This window comes from Gracilinanus agilis, chromosome 1, assembly GCF_016433145.1.
Source record: "Gracilinanus agilis isolate LMUSP501 chromosome 1, AgileGrace, whole genome shotgun sequence".
Classification (NCBI taxonomy): Eukaryota; Metazoa; Chordata; class Mammalia; order Didelphimorphia; family Didelphidae; genus Gracilinanus; species Gracilinanus agilis.
In genome coordinates this window covers 163,144,828-163,169,452 of record NC_058130.1, presented here as the reverse complement: position 1 = coordinate 163,169,452, position 24,625 = coordinate 163,144,828, and the positions used below count along the sequence as shown (strand labels likewise).

Below are 24,625 nucleotides of genomic sequence, written 5' to 3'. Positions count from 1 at the left end.
GTGGTTATGTGAATACTGAGAAAGGATCATATGTGAGAGATGTCTAAAAGATAACTCAGTTAAACTGTTTAAATTAGGATATATTGCTTTACTAATATTTTTGTGTTTGGTTTCTGCATTTAATCCTCTTAAGTGGTCATTATTAGAATAAATTATAATCATAATAAAATACATTGTAAAGAATAACCCCAATTATTAATTAATTGAATAATTGTGTATGAGAATCAGTAATCAATAATCATATTGTGATTCACAAGAAAATCACAAGAAAAATCCTCCAAAATGCCCCGGCAAGATATCTTTGCCAAGGGGAGATGTGTGCATGTGTCCAGCAACCTGGCTGGTGTCCAGATAATATAATATCTCAGTTGGCTTTGAAACCACACGGATGACCTTGACTTTTACCATATATGGAATTGATCATTACTTTATAGAGTATACTTTCTTTAAAAAAAAAAGACCTTTTCTCGTCATCCCCTCTGAAAAGAGGTGTTCAAAAGACCATTCCCCTATTAAGGAGGGGGTGGGGGTCTGTGTAATTTGACTCAAAATATCTGGGTGACACATAAGCACTGGGCCTTTGGAAGAACTGGGACATGCCAGGACCCTGACATTTTGTGATTTACCACTTTATACTGTAAATGTCAGTAGAGTTTAGATAATTGCTTCCCAGTATTTTTTTTTATTTTTACAAATGGAATAGAAGTAAAAATATGATGTGGCAACCTATTCAGAATATGTGGGGTAAAGGACAGTGAGGGGCCAAGGACACCACCATGGTTATATATATGGAAGCTTGGAAAGAATGGTGGTGCCTTTAACAGGTACATAGCAGAAGTCATGGAAAATGCCAGGATTCTTCATGAGAAGGAATAAAGGGGGAAAAAGAGGGCCCAGGGCAAAATTCTAGGGAAATGCTATGGCTAAGAGGCATTCATAATCCAAGAAAGAAAAAAAGCAATTGGGGAGTGGTCAGACAAGAAGGAAGAGAAGCAGGAAATGAAAGTGTCACAAAAACTCCAAGGAAGACATTATTTCAGAACATCAGGAATGCCAAATTCTACAGACAGATCAAAGGGGATAAGGACAGATATTTCAAGGAAAAGACCTAATCGAACATACCCCATCCAGCACCTAGAAGGAGCAGGTACACTGGGAGCCTTACCTAAGCTTCAGCCTAACTGCCTATTCCCCCTTCTCTTCAGTGCCTCTGGGCTGATGTTGGACCCTCCATTCCCATCCCTATGGGAGGGAAGAGAAAGTCTCTACTCATATTCTTGGGCCCACTAGCCATTCCTAATCCTTGCAAACCAGACACAGACATTCACATTCTTGAATGAGCAGGGAATCACTAGTCTTAAAGCTTCTCATAGGAAGGACCCACTGGCATTTCCATTCACCTGGCCACAAGATCCTTGGCTTTATCAATGCACCCTAAGGACCTGAGAGCCTTGAAATGTGCCCGGTAGCTATACCCTTTGTACTTCCATGTGCCTTAGAGCAAAACTTCATACTGTGTTGTCTCCCCCAATAGATTGTGTGATCCCTGAGAGCAAGGGCTATGTCACTATTCTGTTTGGATTTCAAGAATTTAGCATAGGCTTGGCACATAGTAAGCACTAAATGAATGCCTTTCTCAATCATAGTTTCCTTTGTTGATCCATTCATTTATATGATGAATAAAGTTGCATTAGCACCCAAAAGGAAAGTTATTTTAAGGGTGTTTGTACCCCCAAATGAACAAGTTCATTTGCAAAAGAAAGCAAGCTATTTTCTCCAACTGCAGAAAATGAAATAAACATTCACTTTGTACCTTTCAAACCTTGCTTTTCTTTTTTTTTAATAACACTATTCACTCTGGTAAGCTAGCATAAACAGATCATTCTAGGAACCGTTTGGGTTTCTAGATTATTCAAAATTACAAAGAGTTAGAGGTTATTTAAATGAAAGAGAAGTCAAAACAAAAGTAATCATATACCAAGTCATAGCAGCCAAGTAAACTACAACTTGAGTACAGAATAAAAACAATTTTGAAATGGATTCATTCAGGCTGACAGGTCTCACAATTACTATGATATAACAGTTAAGGAAGGCATGAACCAGAGGCTAGAAAAAACAATACAGACCAAAGGACAATTAATTTATCATCACTAACATAACATATGGCTTTATATGAGCCTTCACTTTCACATTCTTATAAGCTGAAAGCTGGCAATATCTGAAAGGATGTTGGTGGTCAAGCCATCATATTCCAATACTCAAAAAGGTTTCTTCTAAGCATTCCCTCTAAGCATGCACATTCCCATGTTTACCTGTCCTGTGTGCCTTCCCATAATTCTACCACAGGGGATCTATCCAAAGTTCTAGATTTCCCTGAATTCTCTTCACATTAGATGAATGACAATGGAGTTTGGGAGCTGTCCAGGCAGCTTTAGTGGCCTCATCACCGCTAATAGCAGAAGTTCAGAAGATCATAGTTCAAATAGGAATACTATGTGACTTTGGACAAGTTATTTCATCTGTCTGCCTCAATTTATTCAACTGGGGATAGTAATAGCACCTGCCTCCCAAGATTGTTATGAGGCTCAAATGAGTACTTAGAACAGTGCCTGGCACTTAGTAGGTGCTTTAATAAATGCTTGTTTCCTTCCTGTCCAGCAGTTATCCCTCATTCTCATTATTGACCAGCTCTTCTTTTTTTTTCTTCCAGTCATATATTTCTTTAACATTATCTTTTATGCAGCAGTTTTCCTAGATATTCCTCATCTCTAAGATGTTTTAGGCTGTTCACACTATATCTGAGCAATAATTATTTAAATTTATCATTTAAGTAGCCTTCCAAGAGACTCTGTGCTATATATTATCACTGATTGGCAGCAGTTCTAAACTAGCTAGGCTATTCCTGCAGTAGAGTTTCTTCTGTTTAGATACAATGAATTTTCCTGGATTTCCCCCATTCTTCTTCCTTCTATAGAGAATACAGGAAAATGTACCAGAGTAAGATATATTTTAGAGGGTACCATGACACTATCCTGGGTTCTGTGCCAAAGTAGAACATATTCTTGTGTCGACATGGAACCTAGAAGCCCCTAACTTGTAGCCTAGAAAGATTTAATGAACTCCAGTTTACTTAGCTTAAAGCAGGAGTGAGTCTATTAATAACATATAGGTTCCAAAGCAAGAATTAGAAAATGTCCATACTGGTCTACTGCTTACAAAGTGAACAATTTACTTATTTTTAGCAGAATGAGATCTAACTGACTGAAAACAAGATGGTAAAGTTTAGGAAAACCCAGGGAGAAAAAGGTCATCAACACAACATCCTTACTAAGGAACACAAAAGCATAAACTTTACTTTTATCTTCAAATTTGAGCTTAGCCTTTTAAAAGCCCGAGGCAAGATTTGTTTTTCCTTTCTAGGTTAAGTCTCAAGCTTGCCATAGCAAGGGTATGGCATGCCCACAATCTAGGAATTTGTTTTCTTTTTCTGCAGCTTCCTTTGGTGGGAGGAGGGGCAGGGAGAGAGGAAATGAGAAGGGGCCAGGGGAATCTTTGAGCTTGTTTGTTTTATTTTTAATCATGGCAAAATTGTACCATCCTGCCCTTACAGTTTCCAAAGGAAACTTGATGCAGAGTTGGCAAAGCCAGAATTTTTTAAATGAAAAGTCTTCCACAAATGAGTAAGCATCTGACTCACCCTAATTCTTCAACATTAATGTGCTGGCTTAAGATTCAGTAATGAAAAAAAAATCTGTACTTGAAATATCACTCTAAGTTTAATTAGTTCAATAAAAATGAATTGAGAGGCATTAATAAGAAAAGGCAGGACGAATCATTTGCCAGGCACCACTTCCTTGCCTAATAAGATTTGAAATTGGCACAAGTACATGATAAAAGCCCAAGCAGTAGTTCTGGAGCCTTCTGCTCTACAGTAACATGATCCCAAAAATAAGCATCATGGACGATAACTTTTGTAGTCCATGAAATTTTACTTTTGAAGATGAGTAAATTCACCTTACAAATAGGCACTTTAGCGTTTTCTTTCTCGTGCTCTGGATTTTCCTGATACCTTATGCTAGACTTCAATCAAACAAGCAAGTATTTACTAAGAACCTACTAAGTGCAAGATACTATATTGGGTGCTGGGGATGCAAAGAGAGACTGAAGAAGTGGCAGGGATACTGTTGTATCAAAAAGCTGTCACAATAATTTACATTTACTTGATATTTGAAAAGTGTTTCCTCAAGGCAACTCTTAGAGCTAAGCAGGGCAGATATTATTACCCCCAACTATAGAGATAACATGAGGGTAAGTGATTTGGCCCATGTCATAAAACTCCTGCATAAAACTCAGAACTCAAACCTGATCTATCTCCAAATCCAGTGTCTTTTCCATTATACGTCGATGCTCACCCCAGTTCCAATACAATACAATATATATGCGATGATCCATATCCAAATATAGTAAAATACCATTATTTGTCATCCCATTATCAACTTCTTATAATAATCTTCATCTTTAAAATGAGGAAGGAGATAGATATCTAAACATTCTAATTTTACCATTTATGAAGTATAATCAGAGGTAATGTCCTAGAGTGAACAGAGAACCAGCCTCAGGACCCAGAAGACTTGAGTTCAAAATCTGCCCCTGACACATACCAGCTCTGTGACCTGGGCAAGCTACTCTTTCTCTTTTGCCCAGAGTCCCTTCATCTGGAAAATATTGCAGTTGAACTCCATGACTGCTAAAATTCTCTTCCAATTTGTTAACTGATAAATATCCTTCCCATCTGCCTTTATAAGAATTGGCTTGATGGTAATTAAAGTAAGTCTATGAAGTTTTGAACTGAATTTAATTGAAGGAAGAGAAGAGAAAATTTAAAGAAGAAAGGATTCTTTAGAGGAAGAATTCAGATCATGCCTGTAAGAGATGATAGGCAAGCAGGGATTTTTCAAAGTCAGGAAGTCTACAACGTAAATCAGACTTCTGACAATATGCTCTCTTGGTGACCCTGGACAAATCACTGAATTTATTAGTGCTCTAGCCAGTGGTATAAAATTCAAATAGAATCAGATCTCTGCATGTAGCTTATTGACTTAGAAAACTACAAATTAACATTATCTATGTTGTGTTGTATTTTTATCTTGTTACATATTTCCCAATTACATTTTCATCTGATTAAAACTACACCCAGGAATTCTGTAGCCCATGACAGAGAATCTGATACCTCTCCTCTAGGCAACCTCTATGACTGTTTCATGAAAGTTGGCAACCTCCATTGGTAGGGGGAATTTCCCCATTATGGAGTCCCCTATGCTAGTGAAATTACAGGTCTGCTCACCACTCTTTTCTCTCTTCTGAATCCATAATCAGAGAGATAGATAACTAAAGTTAAGAGAACATGCATTGCCACATTGTGTACCTGGTGTCGGCGCTAAAATTGGGCTTTTCCACTAGAAATCTACTTGCCCCTGCTTGCCATAACATTCCTACAAGTGTTTAACTGCAGAATGTTCTTAAGAGATACAATAGCTCTAGTACTTCATCCTGAATAGGAAGCATTCCAGGGAATGTTGCTAGGATAACACTTAATAGGACTCTGGAAACAAATTTTTTGAAAAAGCTTTTTTTCCCTATGTAGGAAAAGGTAATGATCATAGCCAGGGAATAGGGGAACTGTCAATGTGCACGAAAAATGGAAAGACTCTGCTGGGATGAAAATATCAGGCCATGAGCATCTGCAAAATTGAGGTGAAAAGAAATACCCCAAATTTACACTCGTCATTCAGAAAAGCTTACATGCCCAAGGTTTTGTCTAATGTTCCAAGTTTGATATTTGTAAAGTGCTTATTAGCACAGTGCTTGACATATAATAGGTGCCTCCCCTGCAAGTTACGTTCCTAGAGCATTGAGAATTTAAATGATTTGCCCAAGATCAAGTAGCCATTCTTTGTGAGAGGTGACTGCAATGTATTATATATGTAAATATGTGTTCTATTTTATCATTTTCTCTTTTAATTATTTTTTTAAAAAAGTCTTTGGAATAAGGAATGGTCCTCTAGGATGAGGAGAAAAATGGAGAATGAAATTGATTGATGGGAAAACAAAAAATATCAATAAAAATGTATCTTTTTAAAAAGGAGAGAGAGCACTTCTGCTTCTTCTGATCCTTTATATCAACTTAAGAAGGAAGCAATTCATTCCCCAAAAAGACTGGAACTAAGGTAAGGGGTAATTAAGCAGACTCAGAAGTGGATAGACTAGATATCTATTTCACTCAGTTTCTCAGAATATGACTTTATTATTTTGTTTGAAGCGAAATGCCATGTCTGATAATAGAGTTATACTTAAACATAGATATGTAAACATTTAAAAATGGCAGAATATATTTTTTTCTAATTTTATTTATTACATTAAAATTCCCAGGAAACTCCCTTTTCCCCTCCCTGCACTAGAGAAAGCATCATTTGATATTATTTTTAGACATTTATTTTATTTTGGATTATATGTCTTTCTGTTTCCCTTCACCTTTTAATTATTTCAGAGAAGGTTCCAATTTTCCATTATTTGTAGGTTTTTTTTAAATCAATATGAAAGCTGAGATCCAAACAGTCCATATTGTTTTGGTTATCAATATAGCAAATTTATTCTTCCCCCTAGTATTTAATTTCAAGTGAGGCAGCACCACATGGTAGATAGAGATCTGGTCTTGAAACAAGGAAGACCTAAGCTCAAGTCCACCTCTGACTTACACTGTATGACCCTGGGCAAACATTTTATACTCAGTACTCTTACATCTCAAAGAAGGTGCCAATCTGCATTAGAAGAAGGGGCTACGCATCAGAGAATTTCCTAAAGCAATGAAATCACAAGGATCTCCATCTCCATTTAATACCAAGTCCAAGCTACATTTATCTTTCAAATTATTGAAACAGTGATAGTCTGTTCCCTCTGTGTTGGCTCCTCATTCCATGTAGGGGAAATTATCAAGAGAAGTTTTGTGTCTTTTGGATAATGGGATAATGCCTTTGCTTTTGAATTTTTTTAAATAATTTATACAATGTTATCTATGCCTCATCTCTTAACTCCTTAATGTTGGAGCCAATGTAAAGAACTTAAACAAATAAACATTTAGATCTTTTGCTTCATTCTCCTTAAAATACAACATTAAAAATCCATAACCTCTTTAACTCTGTTATGACTTCTCAATATCTCCTCCAATTTATTTACCTGAAGGAAAGAACTCTATCACTATGGTCCTTTCCATTGCCAGGAATTAAGCTGGAATGTGTTTGATCTATTTAGAATTGGCTGATGAATACTTGGCTACATAAAGTATTGGCTAAGTGTTTCCTGGACTAAGAAAAAGTAGCAAACAGCCTTTCTGGTTCTTTTTGTTAGCTTTTATAGAGCCTTCTTAGCTTAAGCGACTAGTTTGATGAGGAAAAAAAAAAGCCAAGTAACTTATGAAGTAGAAAATTAGAATATGAGTGAGCTGATTTAAAAAAAATACTTTATTTGGCATATGGTCAACAAAAGCAAAATAGAACAATTATATCTATGCTCCTGAACTGTCTGCTTTTGCTTAATGTTCAGACTATGGCTTCTGTCACACATTTGAAATAATCTGAAATTTTCTTTGGGAGGAACCTTATTTTTTTGCCTGCTGTAGCCATGACCTCTGAGTATCAACCAAGTTATCCTCAGCCTAAAAGTCTAAGAAAGCAACAATATTATTTATATCAATGAGACTTCCACCCAAAAGATTCGTCAAAATCATGTTTCTCATTAGTCTGCTATAAATACAAACAGAGTTGAAGTCCCATAGCCCCATTTCCTTGGTACCAGACAAAACAATGACATCTTTTTATGAATGTATTAAAGAGAAAGTTAAGAGGCAGCATGATATAGGGCAGTGGTTCTCAGGAACCACTTTTCAGAGAACAGACAAGGTTAAAACTACTTTCAAAATACTACTAACATTTTAATTCTTTATACAATAAATATTGATAATATAACCTACATAAACAAAGACGCATTAGTAGGAGTCAATAATTTTGAAGAGTATAAAAGGATTCTGAGACTAAAAGTATGAAACTCACTGCCAAGGGAATAGAAGTCTCAGATTCAGGATGATCTGAGTTCAAGTCCCAGAGAAGGGTGGAATCAAGTTATCAAGTTGTACTGTACAGTGATACTGTATAGTTTGGGGTAAAAATTAAACTTTAAGTTTGAAAAATGCATCTAATCCAAAAGAACTTGTCTCTTTGTTTAAATACCTATGAATAGACTTCTACTATCATATGCATATGCATGTGTGTAAAGGCCTACGGAGGTTCAATCCCTAAATACTATAAAGTTTAAGGAATGTAATATACATAACAAGGAGGCTAAACTGAATTTATAGCTGACTTTTCTCAAAGGGATGCTAGTTGTTTAAAATATAACTGCTGAAACTGCACCCACCCACTGAATTACATCCTTCTAATCACTATGGGGCTATTGTAACATAGAGTATATTCAACTGAGTATAAAATGGTTTTGTGATAAAGATTGCCTTGATACCAGAATAGCTCTTCCATGGGGAGGATTAATGGCTTTCTTAAATATATTTGTAAACTTCACTTCAGATGAGATCACCTTATACATTATGCTGCCCAAGGTAGGAATGAAGGAAGGAAGGGAGGAATGGAGGAAAGAAGGATGGAAAGAAAGAAAGAAGAAAAGAAGGGAGGAAGGAAGAGAAAGAGGGAGGAAGGAAGGAATAGAGCAAGGAAGGGAGAGAAAAATGGAGAGAAGAAGGGAGAAAGAAAGGGAAGGAAAAAGGAAGTTAGGGAGAGAAGGAGGAAAGAAGCATTACTAAGTCCCTATGTATACATCAGGCACTGAATCTAAGCACTTCACAAATATTATCTCTTTTGATCCTCACAACAACTCTGGGAGATTATGATACACATTCTACAACTGAGAAAACTCTGGCAGACAAAGATTAAATGATGGCCCAAGGTCACTCAGCTAGCTAGTAAGTGTCAAAGGCCACATTTGAACTCAGATCTTCCTGCCTCCAGGCACACACTGCTCTACCTAGCACTCTCTCAAAAAAGTGAAAGTATAAAGAAAATGAAGCATTGTTTTTTGATGTGAAGATTTACTCCTAAATACATAATTAAATGAAATCCTGTGTGAGCCACTTCACAAATATGCTATCTAATAAGCATCTCCATTAAACAAAGTGGAAGAAACAGTAAAGACCTGCTCTGTTCCAGTACGGATTTATAATTATTCATTCCCTCACTGCAGTCTTAGGGACAGAAAAAAAATTTTTTTCACTCTTTAAGGAAAAGAAAAAAAAAGTTTAATTCAATGCAAGTCCTTGAACAAGCATTGTTAATCGCTTTCCATTATTTCAATTGACACTGAAATTTTATAGTAAAATGTTTTGTTGCTTTATGATTAATAAAGTTTTTTAAGGTTCACAAGTGCCTTTTAGGGAAACACATGACAACATGTTTCTCTACAGGGATAAATTTACAACAATTCTCTGTGGGAGGTGGATATTTTAAAGTAGTCTAGGTGTTTTTGACTGCTACTAATGAGAATGGCACAGCTTAACTCTCCCCTCAGGCTCTAAAGGGCATTTAAAAATTGAAAGAAGAGACTTGTAATAACCTAGCAAAATTTGAGGATGACAAATATAGAGAGCTAGTTAGCACGTACGGGGGAAACGATAAATTCCTGACTAATTCGGGGAAAAGAACATGTCTGTTTGATTCAGAATCCCTGATTTCCTTCAAGACTCAGCTCAAGTGCCACCTTCTACATGAAGCCTTTCATGATGCTGTCAACTGCCAATGCCTTTGCTCCCCAAAATATTGTTTATGGGCAACTAGGTAACAGTGAAAAGAGCAACAGGTTTGGTGGGGAAGAAGTGGGGGGAAGAGGATGGTCAGGAAGACTAGAGTTCAAATTCAATTTCAGATCTTTACTACCTGTAAGACCCTGGGCAAGTTATTTAACCTCAGTTTGCCTCAGTTTCTTCATCTGTGAAATGGAGATAATAGCAGTACTTGTTCCAGGGATGCTGTGAGGATCAAATGAAATAATAGTCCTCCATTGTAATATTGGTTCTTTAAGAGAAAGGACTGTTTTAATTTCCATCTGCTCAGGGCCTAGAACATATAAAAACTTAATAAATGCTTATTGATTATTTGACTAATTACATAATTCAAGGATCTATGATTACAATCTCTCCACATCTTTAGTAGGTGGTTCTCCTGAATTTGTGTCCCCTAACTTTATTACCTGGTGGTCAATCTTCTAGGAATAGGCCTTTTAAGACAATCTAACTAAGATTGTCCTCAAATGCAGCAGATTACCACTAGGACCATACTTGAAACCTTTATTGATTCAAAGAATTTGTCAGAGGTTGTTTTCCACTATTATACAATTCAAAATGATTCAGAATCACAGTTACAAAGTAGAGATGCATCAGAAGAGGCTTAGTGGGTCCTTAATAGAGGAAGGTATTAGTACTTAGCTAAAACCATTAAATTATTCAGCCAAAACCTAGACTCATCAGATCATAGATTATGGGTTAGAAAGAGCAATCACAGAGGATATCCAGTCTGACCCTTATCTAGATCATGAATTCTGGCTACAAGATTTCTGGGGAATGGAAACTAAGTATCTCCTGGGATAAAACATGGTCAAATTTTGCAACAGCTCTAGTTATTAATATGTTTTTATGTTGAACTGAAGTCCTCCTCCATGTAACATCCACTTACTGGGACTGGTTCTACTTTCTGAGGTCAAGTAGAACAACATCCAGAGTCACCAAATCATTGGCTGTCAGAGTTGGAAAGGATCTTAGATATCATTTAACTCAATAAACACACACTACTGAGACTAATCCCTCTTCCACCAGACAGTTCATCAAATACTTAAAAATGGCTATTATATTCCATATTCCCACCCACACATCCTCTCTTCTCCAGGATAAACAACTCTAGTTCTTTTTTTGAGTCTCAAATGGTACCATTTTAAATTTCCATACCCAAACCCATATCAACATCCAGTCTCTCTCTTTTTGGCCATGTTTCAACTGGAGCTGCTTTGAAAAAGAGACATGTTACACTAAATACATTATTCCAGTTGTGATCTGATAGGGACTGAATAAAGTGGAACTACTACTTCCATAACTCTGGATACCATAATTCTATTAATGAAGTGCAAGATGGAAGTTGTTCATTTAGGAGTTATAGCACACCAATGGCTCTTACTGAGTTTATAATCCAATGGAAACCCTAGGTCATTTACACAAGACTTTTAGACTATCCCTGCCCCTTTCCTAATCTTGTAAATCTTATTATTTGAAGTCAAGTATGGGACTCTATGTTTATCTCAATTAAATTTCACATTGCTGCTTTCAGTTTACTATTCATCCTGCTGATATCTTTTAAAACCCCAATTTTGTAACAGTGTAGGTTTGTCTATCAACAGGAGCTTTTAACTTAGATAATAATGGTGATATCTTGAACAAATTAGAGGATCAAGAAATTATCTTTTAGATCTGTGAATAAAAGAAGAATTAATGATCAAACAAGGTATAGAAAGGCTCCCAGAATATAAAATGGACAATTTTGATAACATAGTATTAAGAATGGTTTTGAATAAATAAAATCCATGTAGCAAAACTATAAGGGAAGCAGATAATGGAAAAAAACTTTGCAGCAAATTTCACTAATAAGGGTATCATTTCCAAGATATATAATGATTCACATTATTCTATCTTCTTAATTCTATAAGAATTAAGCCAGTCTTCAATTGATGAACAATTTAAGAATATGAACTGGAAGTTTTCAGAGAAAGAAATCTAACTTTCATTGAAAGTTATAAGGAATGTGCCAATTCACTAATAATTAGAAAAATGTAAATTGAAGTAACTTTGACTTCCTTCCTTATTCCCATTGTTTTGGCAATGTTCACCAAAAAAAAGGGGAATGACAAATATGGGAGGTGGTGTGGGGCAATAGCACATTAATGCACTGTTGGTAGGGCTGTGAATTGATATAATATTTCTGAAAAGTAATTTGGAGCTTTGCACTGAATATGTATACCCTTTGACTTGGCAATACTATTCTTAAATCTAGACACTAAAGAAAATTAAAGAAAGTAGAAAAGGACCAATAAAAACAAAAAATCTTTATAGTATCTCTTTTTGTAGCAGCAAAGAACTGAAAATTAATGGAGTGGCTACCATTCAGGAAATGGGAGAATACAGTATGGTAGATAAATGTAATAGAAGGAGCTATTTTTAGAGAAACTTTGGAAGATCTGAATCAACTGGTGCAGAGTGAAGTGAGCAAAACCAGTAGAATAATTTGTACAATAATAAGAACTGTGAAAATAAACCATTTAGAAAGCTCTTAGAAATCTGATCAATAAAACAACCACCAATGATTCCAAATTACTGATGATGAAAGATGTAATCCTCCTCTTGACAAAGCAATGATAGGCAATGATAGACTTGGGGTGTAGAATGATGACTATGTTTTTTTAGGACACAGCTAGTGAGAGACTTTGTTTTCCTTGAGTGTGTGTATTTATTAAAATAATTTATTTTTCTTTTTTCCCCTATGGAGGAAAGTAAGAGAGAAAATTGATTCTTGTTTTCTAAAAAATAAGTCATTTTAATAATAAATATTTAAATTTAAAGTTTTAAAAATGCATTTGTGGCAAAGAAAGATGATGGATTTGGGATACAGAATGACAACTATGTTTTTTGGACATAGCTAATGAGGGAATTTGCTTAAATATGCATATCTGTTACAAGGGCTTCATTTTTCTTTTTTTTTTTTAACAAGGGAAGAGAGGAAAGAAAATCAATTTTTGTTCACTGAAAAATAAAAATTAATTAAAAAATATTTAAATTGAAAATGTTAAAAATATATACTTGTGATAAATTAGTTGTGAAGAAAATAGCACAGACAGACAGCAAATTAACTTTGCCATCATGAAGGACAAACTGAGAAGTTCACAAACTCTGTGAAACAGAACCTTAGGGCAGTTTTAAGAGTTTACAATGTGCAAAATGCCCAACTAGATAGAACTACTCTGGGATCCACCACTGTAATCTGATTGGAAATTTTCTGCATATTAATGTCTGATTTTCTCCACAAAGAAGTTTGGTAAATAGAATTTAAATCCACATACTAAAAGTAATCACTGGCCAATTTATATGGTCTCTCTATATAGTATCAAAGCTGGAACTGATAAAACCAAATGAAGAATAGAAACACAAAATAGATCTAGAACACCCAGACACTAGGCAGACAAAAGAGCCTGCCAAATCACACAGTACATTAAGTTTTATAGAGTTTCCCTCTGACAATTGTGAACACTGGCAATACTTCTGTATAAATGTGGATGCTAATAATAACATCTCACATTTCAATAGTCCTTTAAAGCTTGCAAGATGCTTTACATATTTTGTTTCATTAAACCTCCCAAAAACTCTGCAGGGTAGGTACCACAGATGCTAAAAAGCCCATATTTCACAAGTAAGGAAACTGAAGCTCCCTGATTTGCCCAGGGGTTACAGGGCAAATGTCAGAGATAGTATTTGAACCTCTTTCTTCCTCACTCCCAAGTCCAACACTGAATTAGTTCTACTTCTCTATCAAACAGCATCATTTTCTAACTGAAAATTCAGAATACATATTCCTAATGAGAGTGGATGGAAAGTGTCAAGTGTTCATTCAAGGGGAGAGCAATTTGTTTCCACATACAGAATACCTGTGTTGTATGTGCCATTATTTACTAATTAATTAAATGGAAATATTTTCTTTCAAATCTATGACCCTAAATCAGTGGTTCTTGAAATGTTTTGGTCTCAAGATTCCTTTACATTTTTATAAATTATCAAAGACCCCAAGAAGTTCTTACTCATGTGATTTACATTTATTGTCACTTTCCATTATATGAAACTAAAATGTCTTTAAGTTATTATAAAAATAGGTTTGATCTGACAGACCCCCCTGAAAGACACTCAAGGAATCCCATGCACTCCCAGATCACATTTTGAGAATCACTTCCCTAAGTTATTAATTTTTTAGCAGAATTCCAAGATGTACTAAGATTTTAAATGCATTCACTGGAATCCTCCCCTGAGTCCATTCTCCTTCCCTAGAGGTTTCCAAAAATAGGAGAGAAAGATTTGTTGGGGGAATTTAGCAATTCCCTTCTCTGTAACAAAATGGCCTCTGAATAACAAACATTAAAGAGAATTATACATACATTTTCCCCAACTTCAAGGATGAAATCAAACTGTGAACTTGGGGCAAAATGGGCATCATGGAATAGAGGGATTGGTAGTGAGACAAGGCAGGTTTGAGTATGAGTCTAAGTTTCCTCATCTGCCCAAAGAGGGTAATACTACTTTTCACTGCCAACCTTACAGGTTTATTGTTAGGATCAAATGACAGGACCATATCTGTAAAACTCTTTTTAAGTGTATCTTGCTACATGAACAGAACCCTATTACCACATTACAAGACATCTCGGGAAACTGGGACCACAATGCCATTTCCCTCCCTCTTTTCCTCTCAGTGGTCTGCACAATAAAGGTGGTAACAAAATGTTAGGAATCTGGGCAGTTGACTAAAAAGTCAGTTGACACAACACTAAACTCATTAAACTTCTAGGCAATTTCTAGCTCAAAGTATATCAGAGTAGAGAATAACTACTATAGTGTGAGTCAGAAAATAAGCTGTTAAAAGTTAAAGAAAGCTGAGGCAAATTGCCAGGATAAACAATGCCCACTCTTCCCATTAGGAGGAGGTGCCCCTGGATGTTAGCATGGGTCAACCCTTTATCTTTAACCTCTGGCAGAAAAGCCTAAAGAAAACTCCCAGTGTCCATTTAGAAAGAGGCCATCCTTTTCTTTAGTTTTCATTACAGCCTCACAGAGTAAATATTCCCAAATATAAACATACAATTCTGGATTTATTTTGAAATAAAATTTCTCTTCAAACTCTAGAAGTGAAGTTCTTAACCTATGGTCCATGGATAGATAGACTTTGGAAGGTCTGGGAACTTAGAAGGAAAATCTAAATATTTATTTTCTCTAACTTATGGTCAAAACTAAACATTTTTTCATTTATTTAAAATTTCTAATCTGAAAGGTAGTCAATAGACCACCAGATTGTCAAAGAACTCTATTACACACACCAAAAAACAGTTTAAAATCCCTATATTAGAACTGATAAAAACAAAGAATCAAATATTTGTTATTTATTTCCCCAACTTATTTTGCAAGCTCCTTAAGGGGAAGGCCCATTTCTTTAACTCCTCTCTATTTCCCAAGGCACATATAGTACACTGTCTTGCATGCACTCCTCCTTGAACATTCCTCAGGAGTTTATAAATATATAAGTCCCATTAGACTATAAAATCTTTTCATGTAAAAATATAACTTATTACCCTAAAGTGTTGATTTTTCTAAATCTATGTCCCTGAAATACTCTTAAGATTTTAAATTTATTCAATGGAATCCTCCTGAGATACTTTTTCTTCCCTGGAGATTTTTGAAGATAGGAAGCCCAATTTCCATGTAACATACTATAATGCTCAATAAATATTTGTTTTTCAAGAATGCTAGAATCAAATCACACATATGTGGGTGTGCATGACTTAGGTGTTTGGATTCTGCATGTATTGATTTAATTGTTGCTCCTTTAAAAGACTCCAAATTATTGTGAGGGGGAGGTGGGCGGTAAGAGGAGAGGCTGTCTAATGGAATCAGAATGCCTAGAATAGAAGGTTTAAGGGCAGATAAGTGAAAAAAAAACTGCACTTGCAAGAGTAGGTCCAGTGTCCTATCAGTTGGACATGAGGCATCAAACACAACGCTCAAGTCTGAGTGCTCAGGCTGGATTGAATTGCCTTTATCCATGCTCTCCCTTCTGTCACCCAGTGTTCCCTTAGCACGACCTTACACCAACCTCAATATTGTTTTTTGTCTATATTAAATGCCTCGCTATGTCGATGCTAGCTAATTTCTCTGTAGGGTACCAATAATGTTTAATTTCCTAAAGACATCATCATCATACTCTATACATTTTTAATTACAATAATCAAATCTATTTTCCTTCCTTCTCATATCAAGATAGCTAAGCCTAAGGAAAGATAAATTTAACAAGCACTGGACAGAAAGTTTAATTACCGCAGTTGGGTATCTTCAGGTCTCTCAGAGCAATCTTCTGGTTGTTCTCATTTGTGCAGTATAAATCCTGAGTCTCTGAACTGGATTTAATCTCTTGGAATGTCTTGACCCAGAGGATGTCACAAGAGCACTTCAATGGATTGCCCACTAAGGTACTAAATGAAAAGAAAAAAAGGAAATTATGTCAAGTTTTGTTTTAACTCCCCTAGCACTCATAAAACGCTGAGCCCTACTGAGTTGTATTGCTTTTCCTTCTCAGCAATTTTTAGAAATCAGTGTACTATCTACATAGAACGAAGGCAGTCTAGACATTGCAAATAAAAGAACTAAGTCTTAATGTTGAGGAAATTATTTACTTCACTGTCCTAGCTCATCTTAGCCCCTTCAATTGAGTTCATTATTTTTCTTCTATTTCCCAAGAATTTTAATCATAATGCAAAGAAATCCTTTGCGTTGCTTTGTCAAGTAGGTGCATTAAAAATTGTTGAAGGCGAGGTTTCTATAATGGCTCTTTGAGCTGTTTCATTTGAATCTTTGCATCTTCAGAATTTACAGCCATACCTAATCGCTAGAAGATATTCCATCAATGCTGGTAAAAAAGAATTGAATTAGTCTTCATGTCAGGAACCTGGACTCCTATTTGAACATTGGAGAATCAGGGAAGGGATTTAACAAATGCTAATGAAACATCCCCACCAGGGCCATACTTTCTTGGAAGGGAAAAACAATACCAAAACTTTGATGATGCCTCTAGGGAGTCCTGAGATTCTTATGACCCAATCTAAAAGCCACTGTTGTGAATGAAGAGATGAAGGCTAAACCCTACTCTCTACCCAAATCTGTAGCCCTGTGGTTAATGTTAGACAGCTCCAAAGTAACCATTTAAAATGGCCTCATTTAAAGTCACATTACCATAAATGGGATTCATTTTAAATAGACCACTGAGGATTGTAAATAAGCAGTTAAAGATTTTTCTTGTGGTTTTGTGTTATTTTTTCCCTTAGCTACTTCCCCTTTCCCCCAGCAGCTATGTAAAAGGAGTAAATAAAACACCATTGTGGCCTTAAAGGTTATACACTCAACACAGCTTATCACATAATATTTTTAAGCAGCAAATCAAGGGAATACTTATTTGGGGATGCTCTCTTCTCTCCCTCCCCAAAAGCCTTCAAAAGAGAAGAATATCCTCACCAAGAGGGGAAGGCGTATCACAGTAAGAGTGATGGCTGTGGAGTCAGGAAGACTTGGGTTCAAATCCTACCTTAACCTCTTTCTAGCTCTGGGACCCTGGACAAATCACTTAAGCTCTCAACTGTGAAAATGGCGCATCTAACTGATATGGTTTTTGTAAAATCCATATGAGAGTCTACATGTGTAAAGTTTTACAAATTTGAAAGCACTATAAGTAAGTCATTTTTTATATGATAATGGGCAAGTCAGTTCAATGGGTTGGGTCTCAGTTGCCTAATTTGTAAAATGAAGAATGCAGCCTACATTGCCTCCAAGGTCCTATCCAACTCATTAATAAATCTATGATCCTACGATCTTAGGAAAACACCAAAATAATGATGATATCTTGAGCCTGCTTCTTGTCTCTCTTTCAAAGAACTGTGAGTCCCTCAAACTTTTTTCTCCTTAGACAATACCATATTTCTATTGTTTTACTTACTACCATTTACAGAAGAGTAATTTTATGTAGAAAAGACATTCAGATAATTAATGACAAAAATAAGAACAACAATTTAGTCTCTCTCAATCCTAGCAGAGAATTATCAATAGGCTGCAATTATTATCAGGTATTCAGAAAAATAACCCAAAAGGTTATAGATTTTTCTCTTTTTTCCCCTTAACAAGATTCACCATATGCTGTGGCCTAGACATAACATTATATGCTCTTAAGTATACAGCCATAAATTCCTACATGGGAGGAAAAAGGTTTTTTTGAATTGATACATCATTAGAGTCTTCTATTTTTCATTTGCATGTCAAAACTCTTCATGGAAAGAAGAAACAAACATAATATTCAGAATAAGAGAGAGAAGACTGACAGAAATGTTTTTCAAGGACTTTTTTTGAAAGGCATGATCTCAAAAAAACAGCAATTATGAACAACCCAAAAAGCAATGGAAAAAAAGCACACAATGGGCATAAGCAAACTGATTTGTTACCATAAACAACTTGTATACAAGAAGTGGCATTAAAAAAAATGTTGAGAACATGCAGGATAGGAAAGGAAGGTGAATGAGTTTACTGCCTGCCAATAAATTAGCCTACTTACTCTACTCATCAATTGGCTGGCCCTGGACTACAGACCCTACTTCAACTTCCCAGTCCATCCATTCAACCAGACATCTAGGTCATCTCAACATCTGTCTCCTGTGCTATCCTGCTCCTTCTCACCTGGACCAGAACCCTCCACACAAGACTTGAGACCTAGAGTCCATACACAAGTTCTTCTTGAGTCCACATCCTCGTTTCTGGGGAAGGTAATCAAATGGCCATTCAAGTTGTTTGGTGGCTATGTGTGTATAAACTAGCCCATTTAGCCTACTCTACCTGCTGGCTGACCCTTCACAATATCCCATGATTCAGTTTTTTTTTCTATCCAAACAGCCATCAAGGACATCTTACCATCTATGTGCCCCGGCGGCCTGCTCCCTCCCATTTAGATCAATACCTTTGGTAATGGACCTGAGACCTAATGCCCTTTCCATTTTCCCAGACCAAAACTCCTTTCTTTGGTTCTTCTCATATACATTGTCTTCCTTTTTTTCTCTTTTTTTGTTTTTTTTTTAAACCCTTAACTTCTGTGTATTGGCTCATAGGTGGAAGAGTGGTAAGGATGGGCAATGGGGGTCAAGTGACTTGCCCAGGGTCACACAGCTGGGAAGTGTCTCAGGCCAGATTTGAACCTAGGACCTCCCATCTCTAGGCCTGGCTCTCAATCCACTGAGCTACCCAGCTGCCCCTATGCATTGTCTTCCACCATTAGAATGAAAGCTCTTTGAAGGCAGGGCTATCTTTTATAATTTTTGTGTACTCAGCACTTAGCACAATGGCTGGCACTTAGTAAGTGCTTAATTAATGCTTTTTTTTCATTCATTCATTTAATAAAGATATGGATGACTGTGCAATCCCCAAGTATCATATGAGTATATACCCCCACAAAGGTCTCTTATTCATTTTGCTGTGGGAAAAAATGGATAAAAATAGTACTGGATGAGGTCTTGCAATCTGTGTCATGGCAGGAGTGGAGTATCTGCTCCAATGAAATTATAGAATCACATATCAATTAAGTAGTTTAAAAGGTACTCCCCAACATTGAACCTCTACTCATAGATGAGGCTAGACTCTCAGAATATTGTTAGATCACACATGAAATTGGAGACAGACTTGCCTGCAAGCAAACTTGCATTTCTGGCAATTTGTAGGTGGTATTATTTATAGAACCAGCTCACAAATCTTTCTGGTCCCCAAAAGTAGACATAGAGCACCCGAGCCTGTCAAGAGCCTCAAATGCCATAGTATACACAACACATAACATCCCTTCCTGAGGGCAACAGAAATTGTTCCCACCCAAAAATAAGGCACAAAAACCCTTCAAACCATCAAGAATAACCAGTTGAATCCTCAGATACTACAGAATGAGAGTCCTTTTGATAAATATGCACAGAGCTGCAAGCTCTGAGGAAAGACAACACCATCTTGACATGGTTCACTGGAGATGCTCAATAATGAGTGGGACTTTCCAGCCAGGTCTCATAGTACATATGTTAGTACCAAGACTCACAAAGGCAAAATTGCCACTAACCAGTTTTTAATTTTAACAACTCCTAGGAATATTTGCATCACCAGAGAGAGGTGGTGTGGGGAAAATTAAGTTTGTTTACATGTAGGGAACAGGTATAAAACAACTTGAGAACCTGATACCTTTAAAGATCTCCCAACAATCTAAGTAGTCTGGTCAATGCCCCCTTCTCTGGTTTGCTCAACAGTATGAAGTCCCTTCACCTCTCAAGGTCTCAGTGTTCTCAAATGACAAATATTCAATAGTCTCTTAGTTGTCTTGCCATTCAAGAATTCTAGGAAGCCACTTGCCCCACCCTTGCAAAAAGGTAAGCAGCCCTCCCTTTTAAAAAGCCCCTCCAAAATGACAACTCATTACTTACAGCTCAGATAAGAAGAGATGACGGAAATGCTTCCTAGACAAACTTGTCAATTTGTTCTTGGTGAAATTGCTGAAAGAAATCAAAACAATTTAATGTGAGTTTAAAGTGTTAATACATTTCAAGGTTAAAATGCCAAACTTGTGATACTTCAGAATATTTTGCTTAACTGTTTGAAATGGCTTCTTGATGTCTAATCTACTCTTTATTTCATTTGCAAAGACCATATATAAAATTCTCTCCCTCTATTCCATCCCATTAGTTGGAAAAGCTGCCATTCTTTATTGCCTTTTCCTTTTATACCAAAAAGGCTTTTTCATCTCTAGTGTGTGATTAAAAATTAATATCCAAATACTCCAAATATTATATTTAATAAGATTTATTAATAACTAAAATAAAAAGCTGGTGGAGTAAAAAGGGTGCTAACCCAGCCAGGGTGATGAAAAAAAAAGAGCAAGAGGCGGAGTTACACCAAACTATATACAATATGTAAGCACGCAAGGTGGGGATGAAAGAGGAAAGGGATGCTGGGAGATGTAGTTCAAAGGTACAAGATTTTCTAATTATACATTATGTAAACAAAGAAATTATTTAGATAGCTTAATAAATATCAGCAATAATCCTCAAGAAATAAGAGAAGAATCTAAAGAAAGTGTTCTTTCTTAACTCGACGTAAATATATTAAGTTAAGAACATCACTTATATTTAACACTTACAGAGTACTTCCATACATAGAATTTTCCAAGGTCTTATTTAAATATGGCATATGTCTCTAAGGAAAAAGGGGATCATAGGAACTCAGATTGAGACCTGGAAGGAGCCTCAGAGGCTATTTAATTAATACCTTCATTTTATAGATGAGGAAACTGATGCTAAAGGAATCATATATAAAAAGTTTAAGTCCTGGCCTAGATCATTTCTAACAGTTTATGCATCTGTGAATGCTTGACCCTAGATTTGTTCCTGAACTCTTCTGACAATGTATCCTACTGGTATTCATCCATAATCAAATGAAGATTTTTATGATAAATACTGAACTGAAGTCATGGGAACATTCCCCTCAAAATTCATTTTGTTCCATTAGATTCCGTCTCCCATGATTAGGATATAGGATCCAGAGGAATACATTTTGAAACACTAGCCTTGGCTCCTTATCGACTATGTGAATCTGAAGTTTTGATTCATATAAAATATGTCCAACATTTAGGTCTCTAATGAATATAAGAATTAACTAAAAATAAGTAAATAATGTTTATAAAAAGCAAATAGTCATGTACTAAAATAGCCCAGAGTCCCAATTATTTTTTTGCTAGAGAAAAGGAATCAGACCTGTTTTTCATCAATACCAAGAACTCTATGTGGATACTCCTTCAACTATTATAAATGAATACCAGCGGTGTGCTGGTAAATATTTAACAAGCTCTCTGGATTAATTTATATTATTAACCATCACTTTCCTAAGGCTAGACAATCAACAGGACAATAATTCTCTCCCTAATTCTTTGTAGCATTTGCTGATTTTAAAGTGTAAATGCTCACACTGAAAATTTAACAATTGTCATCTGAAACAGTTTGAGCAAGCTCCAGCACATCCCTGACAAATGTTTACCCTGAGCCTTTTTATCTTCAAGAGTTGTCTGGGGTACTGACTTGCTTAAGAGTTACCTAGTCAGAATGGTTCAAAGGCAGGACTAGAAGCCAGGTCTTCCTGTAAGCCCAGCTCTCTATCCAACTACCTATACACTTGGGTAAGCCACTTGGTTTCTTAGCATCTGTTTTCTGCTCTGAACTTGGTGGATTATAGAAATGTTGAATACCTTATTAGACCCTTAGAATGGGAAGAGGTCTTGAAGGACTTATCCAACTCAATACAGCTCCTCCATGCATCCTTTTTCAAGGCAAAATTATCTCCCACAAGTAGTTATCTACTCTGCCTGTATGCTTCTTTTTTTTTTTAAGTAACCCTTACTTCCTGACCTAGTAAGATCTTCAAAGAAGAAGAACATGAGCTAAGCAAACAGAATCACACAGTTAGGAAGTGTCTAAGGCTATATTTGAACTCAGGTCCTCCTGACTCCAAGTCTGGCACTCTATCCACTCTGCCACCTGAATTCTGTCTTGCTGAATGCCTCTAAGGACAAATAATTTCCTGACTCTATCTGGGCCCTATGCCTCAGAAAACAACCCCTTCCAAATATGAATTGGCATTGATACAAGTTTAGTTACTTAGATGATGGCTACTAGAGCCAATTGAGATTTTATGATAAAGTAAATGTTATCTAGATACTGGTGGTCTGGATCAAGAATTTCCTACAAAGTGATAAAACACAGATGCTAACAGGTGGCTTATGTCTATAAATACTAAGCTACTAACTATCCAGGCCACTTCTGCAGGAGAGGCATAAAGAAAATGATGACTTAAATATTTCATTAAATGAAGGTATATGAAGTCCAAATGCTAACCTTATATTAAGTTTTTGAATAGGCAAAATTTGGTGGTGTGCCCATTTTCCAGTTAATTCTATAATTATACTATTCAAACCACCACCCAGTATCCTAGCATATATCTATATATCTCTTCTAGTTAGTTTGCATCTTCTCTGTCCAAATTTTGTGTGAAATATTCACCCACCCAAAATAAATCCAAAAGAAAACTGTAAAATATGCTCACATAAACCTTTTCTTTCTTTAAAAAAATGAATTAAGAAGAACTTTCCTTTGACCAAATGAACATGAAAAGTCTGTTTGTCTTTTTCTTGATTTGTAGGAAAGAGACAATTTTTTTCATTAAAAATTGTTCTTTCTTTGCCCGAAACAGGCCCTTCCCAGAAAGAAAAAGTAATGGTTAAAAAAACAAAGTAAGAGAAAAGGGAGAAACACTGCTTTTTCCTAAAGTTCCTACTATTTGCTAAGAACACCAGGCCATAGGAAGAGCACATTTTGCAGAGTTGCCAAAGAACAGCACAGATTAATATTATGGGTCAAAGTATGATAGGACTTTTGTGAACTATACTTATTATTATAGCCAAAAAGAGAGATGGGACAGAGGAGAGGAAAGAGAGAGGGGCCACAAACCTCTTACTGTTCGGTTATATAGCTTCGCTAAGGAGCTAATTAATCTGCACTTTCTCAAAGATCTCTCTAAAACAGAATCACTAGCTTTATTCATAATCATTAAAGTTATCCTGAGCTTTGGGGTTCTGGCATGGATTCCAGTGACCAGAAGAATGTATCAACTTATCTACATGGAGTGTTGACATCCTGAAAGTAAGTATGACTACAAATGCCCCGGCCAATTACTGTAATAAGCCAAACATGAGAGCTGAAATGGAAAAGAGAAGGATGAGGAGAGAGAGAAAAGATTCCAATTTTTATTCCTCTAAAATATAACTTAGAATAAAATGTTTAAATGCAACACTTTTAGCTCTGGTCTTTTTCTCTGTCTGTTCCCCATGCCTAGATTGTTCTCTCTCCTCAACTCTACCTACAGATTTGCCTGGTTCCTTTGAATCTCAGCTAAAATCTTATCTTTTATAGGAAGCCTTTCATAACTCCTCTTAATTCTAGCACCTTCTTTGTTAATGATTTCCTATTTATCCTATAAACAGGTTTTTATTGTTCACTCATTTCAGTCATTCCCACTCTTTTTGACTTCATTTGGAGTTTTCTTGGCAAAGATACTTAGAATGTTTTTTTTCTCTATTTTTTCCATTTCCTTCTCCAGCTCATTTTACAGAAGGGGAAACTAAGGCAAATAGGGTTAAATGACTTCCCCCAGAGTCATATAGATAGTAAGTGTCTGAGACCAGATTTGAACTCAGGCTGAGGAGTCTTCCCAACTTCAGGTCTGGTATTCTATCTACTGTGCCATGCAGCTACCCTCTGTGTATATGTTTGTATACATATGTGTGTTTCTGCGTTATATATATATATATATATACATACACACACACACACACATTTGTATGTTGTAAATCCCATTAGATGCTAAGTTCCTCAAGGGTAAGCCTGACTTTTCCCTATTTTTGCATCCTCAGCCATTATTAGCACAGTGCCTAGCATATGGTAAGTGTGTAATAAATGTTTACTGAGTGATTTTCAAATCAGTAATGAAATCCTCTGACTAGTACTGTTAAGTAGAAGAAATCATTCCACTAACAGCTCTTTTCATTTTCCCCTCACCATATCAAGAAACACCACCTTACAAAGTTCTCCAGGGGTGGTAGTCCAATTT

The 24,625-nt window shown here is 36.1% G+C and overlaps 1 protein-coding gene across 3 annotated transcripts in view; it reads right to left on the bottom strand.

Annotated features, from left to right (window-relative positions):
- Positions 1-24,625, bottom strand: part of NTRK2 (neurotrophic receptor tyrosine kinase 2) — a 404,681-nt gene that overhangs the window by 316,199 nt on the left and 63,857 nt on the right. For all 3 annotated transcript variants that reach the window (XM_044658576.1, XM_044658568.1, XM_044658583.1), the window contains exons 4-5: positions 20,395-20,463; positions 16,226-16,380 (exon numbers count right to left, since the gene is read on the bottom strand). In XM_044658576.1, coding sequence (XP_044514511.1) covers positions 16,226-16,380; positions 20,395-20,463 — 224 coding nt within the window. The remainder of the gene's footprint in view (positions 1-16,225; positions 16,381-20,394; positions 20,464-24,625) is intronic.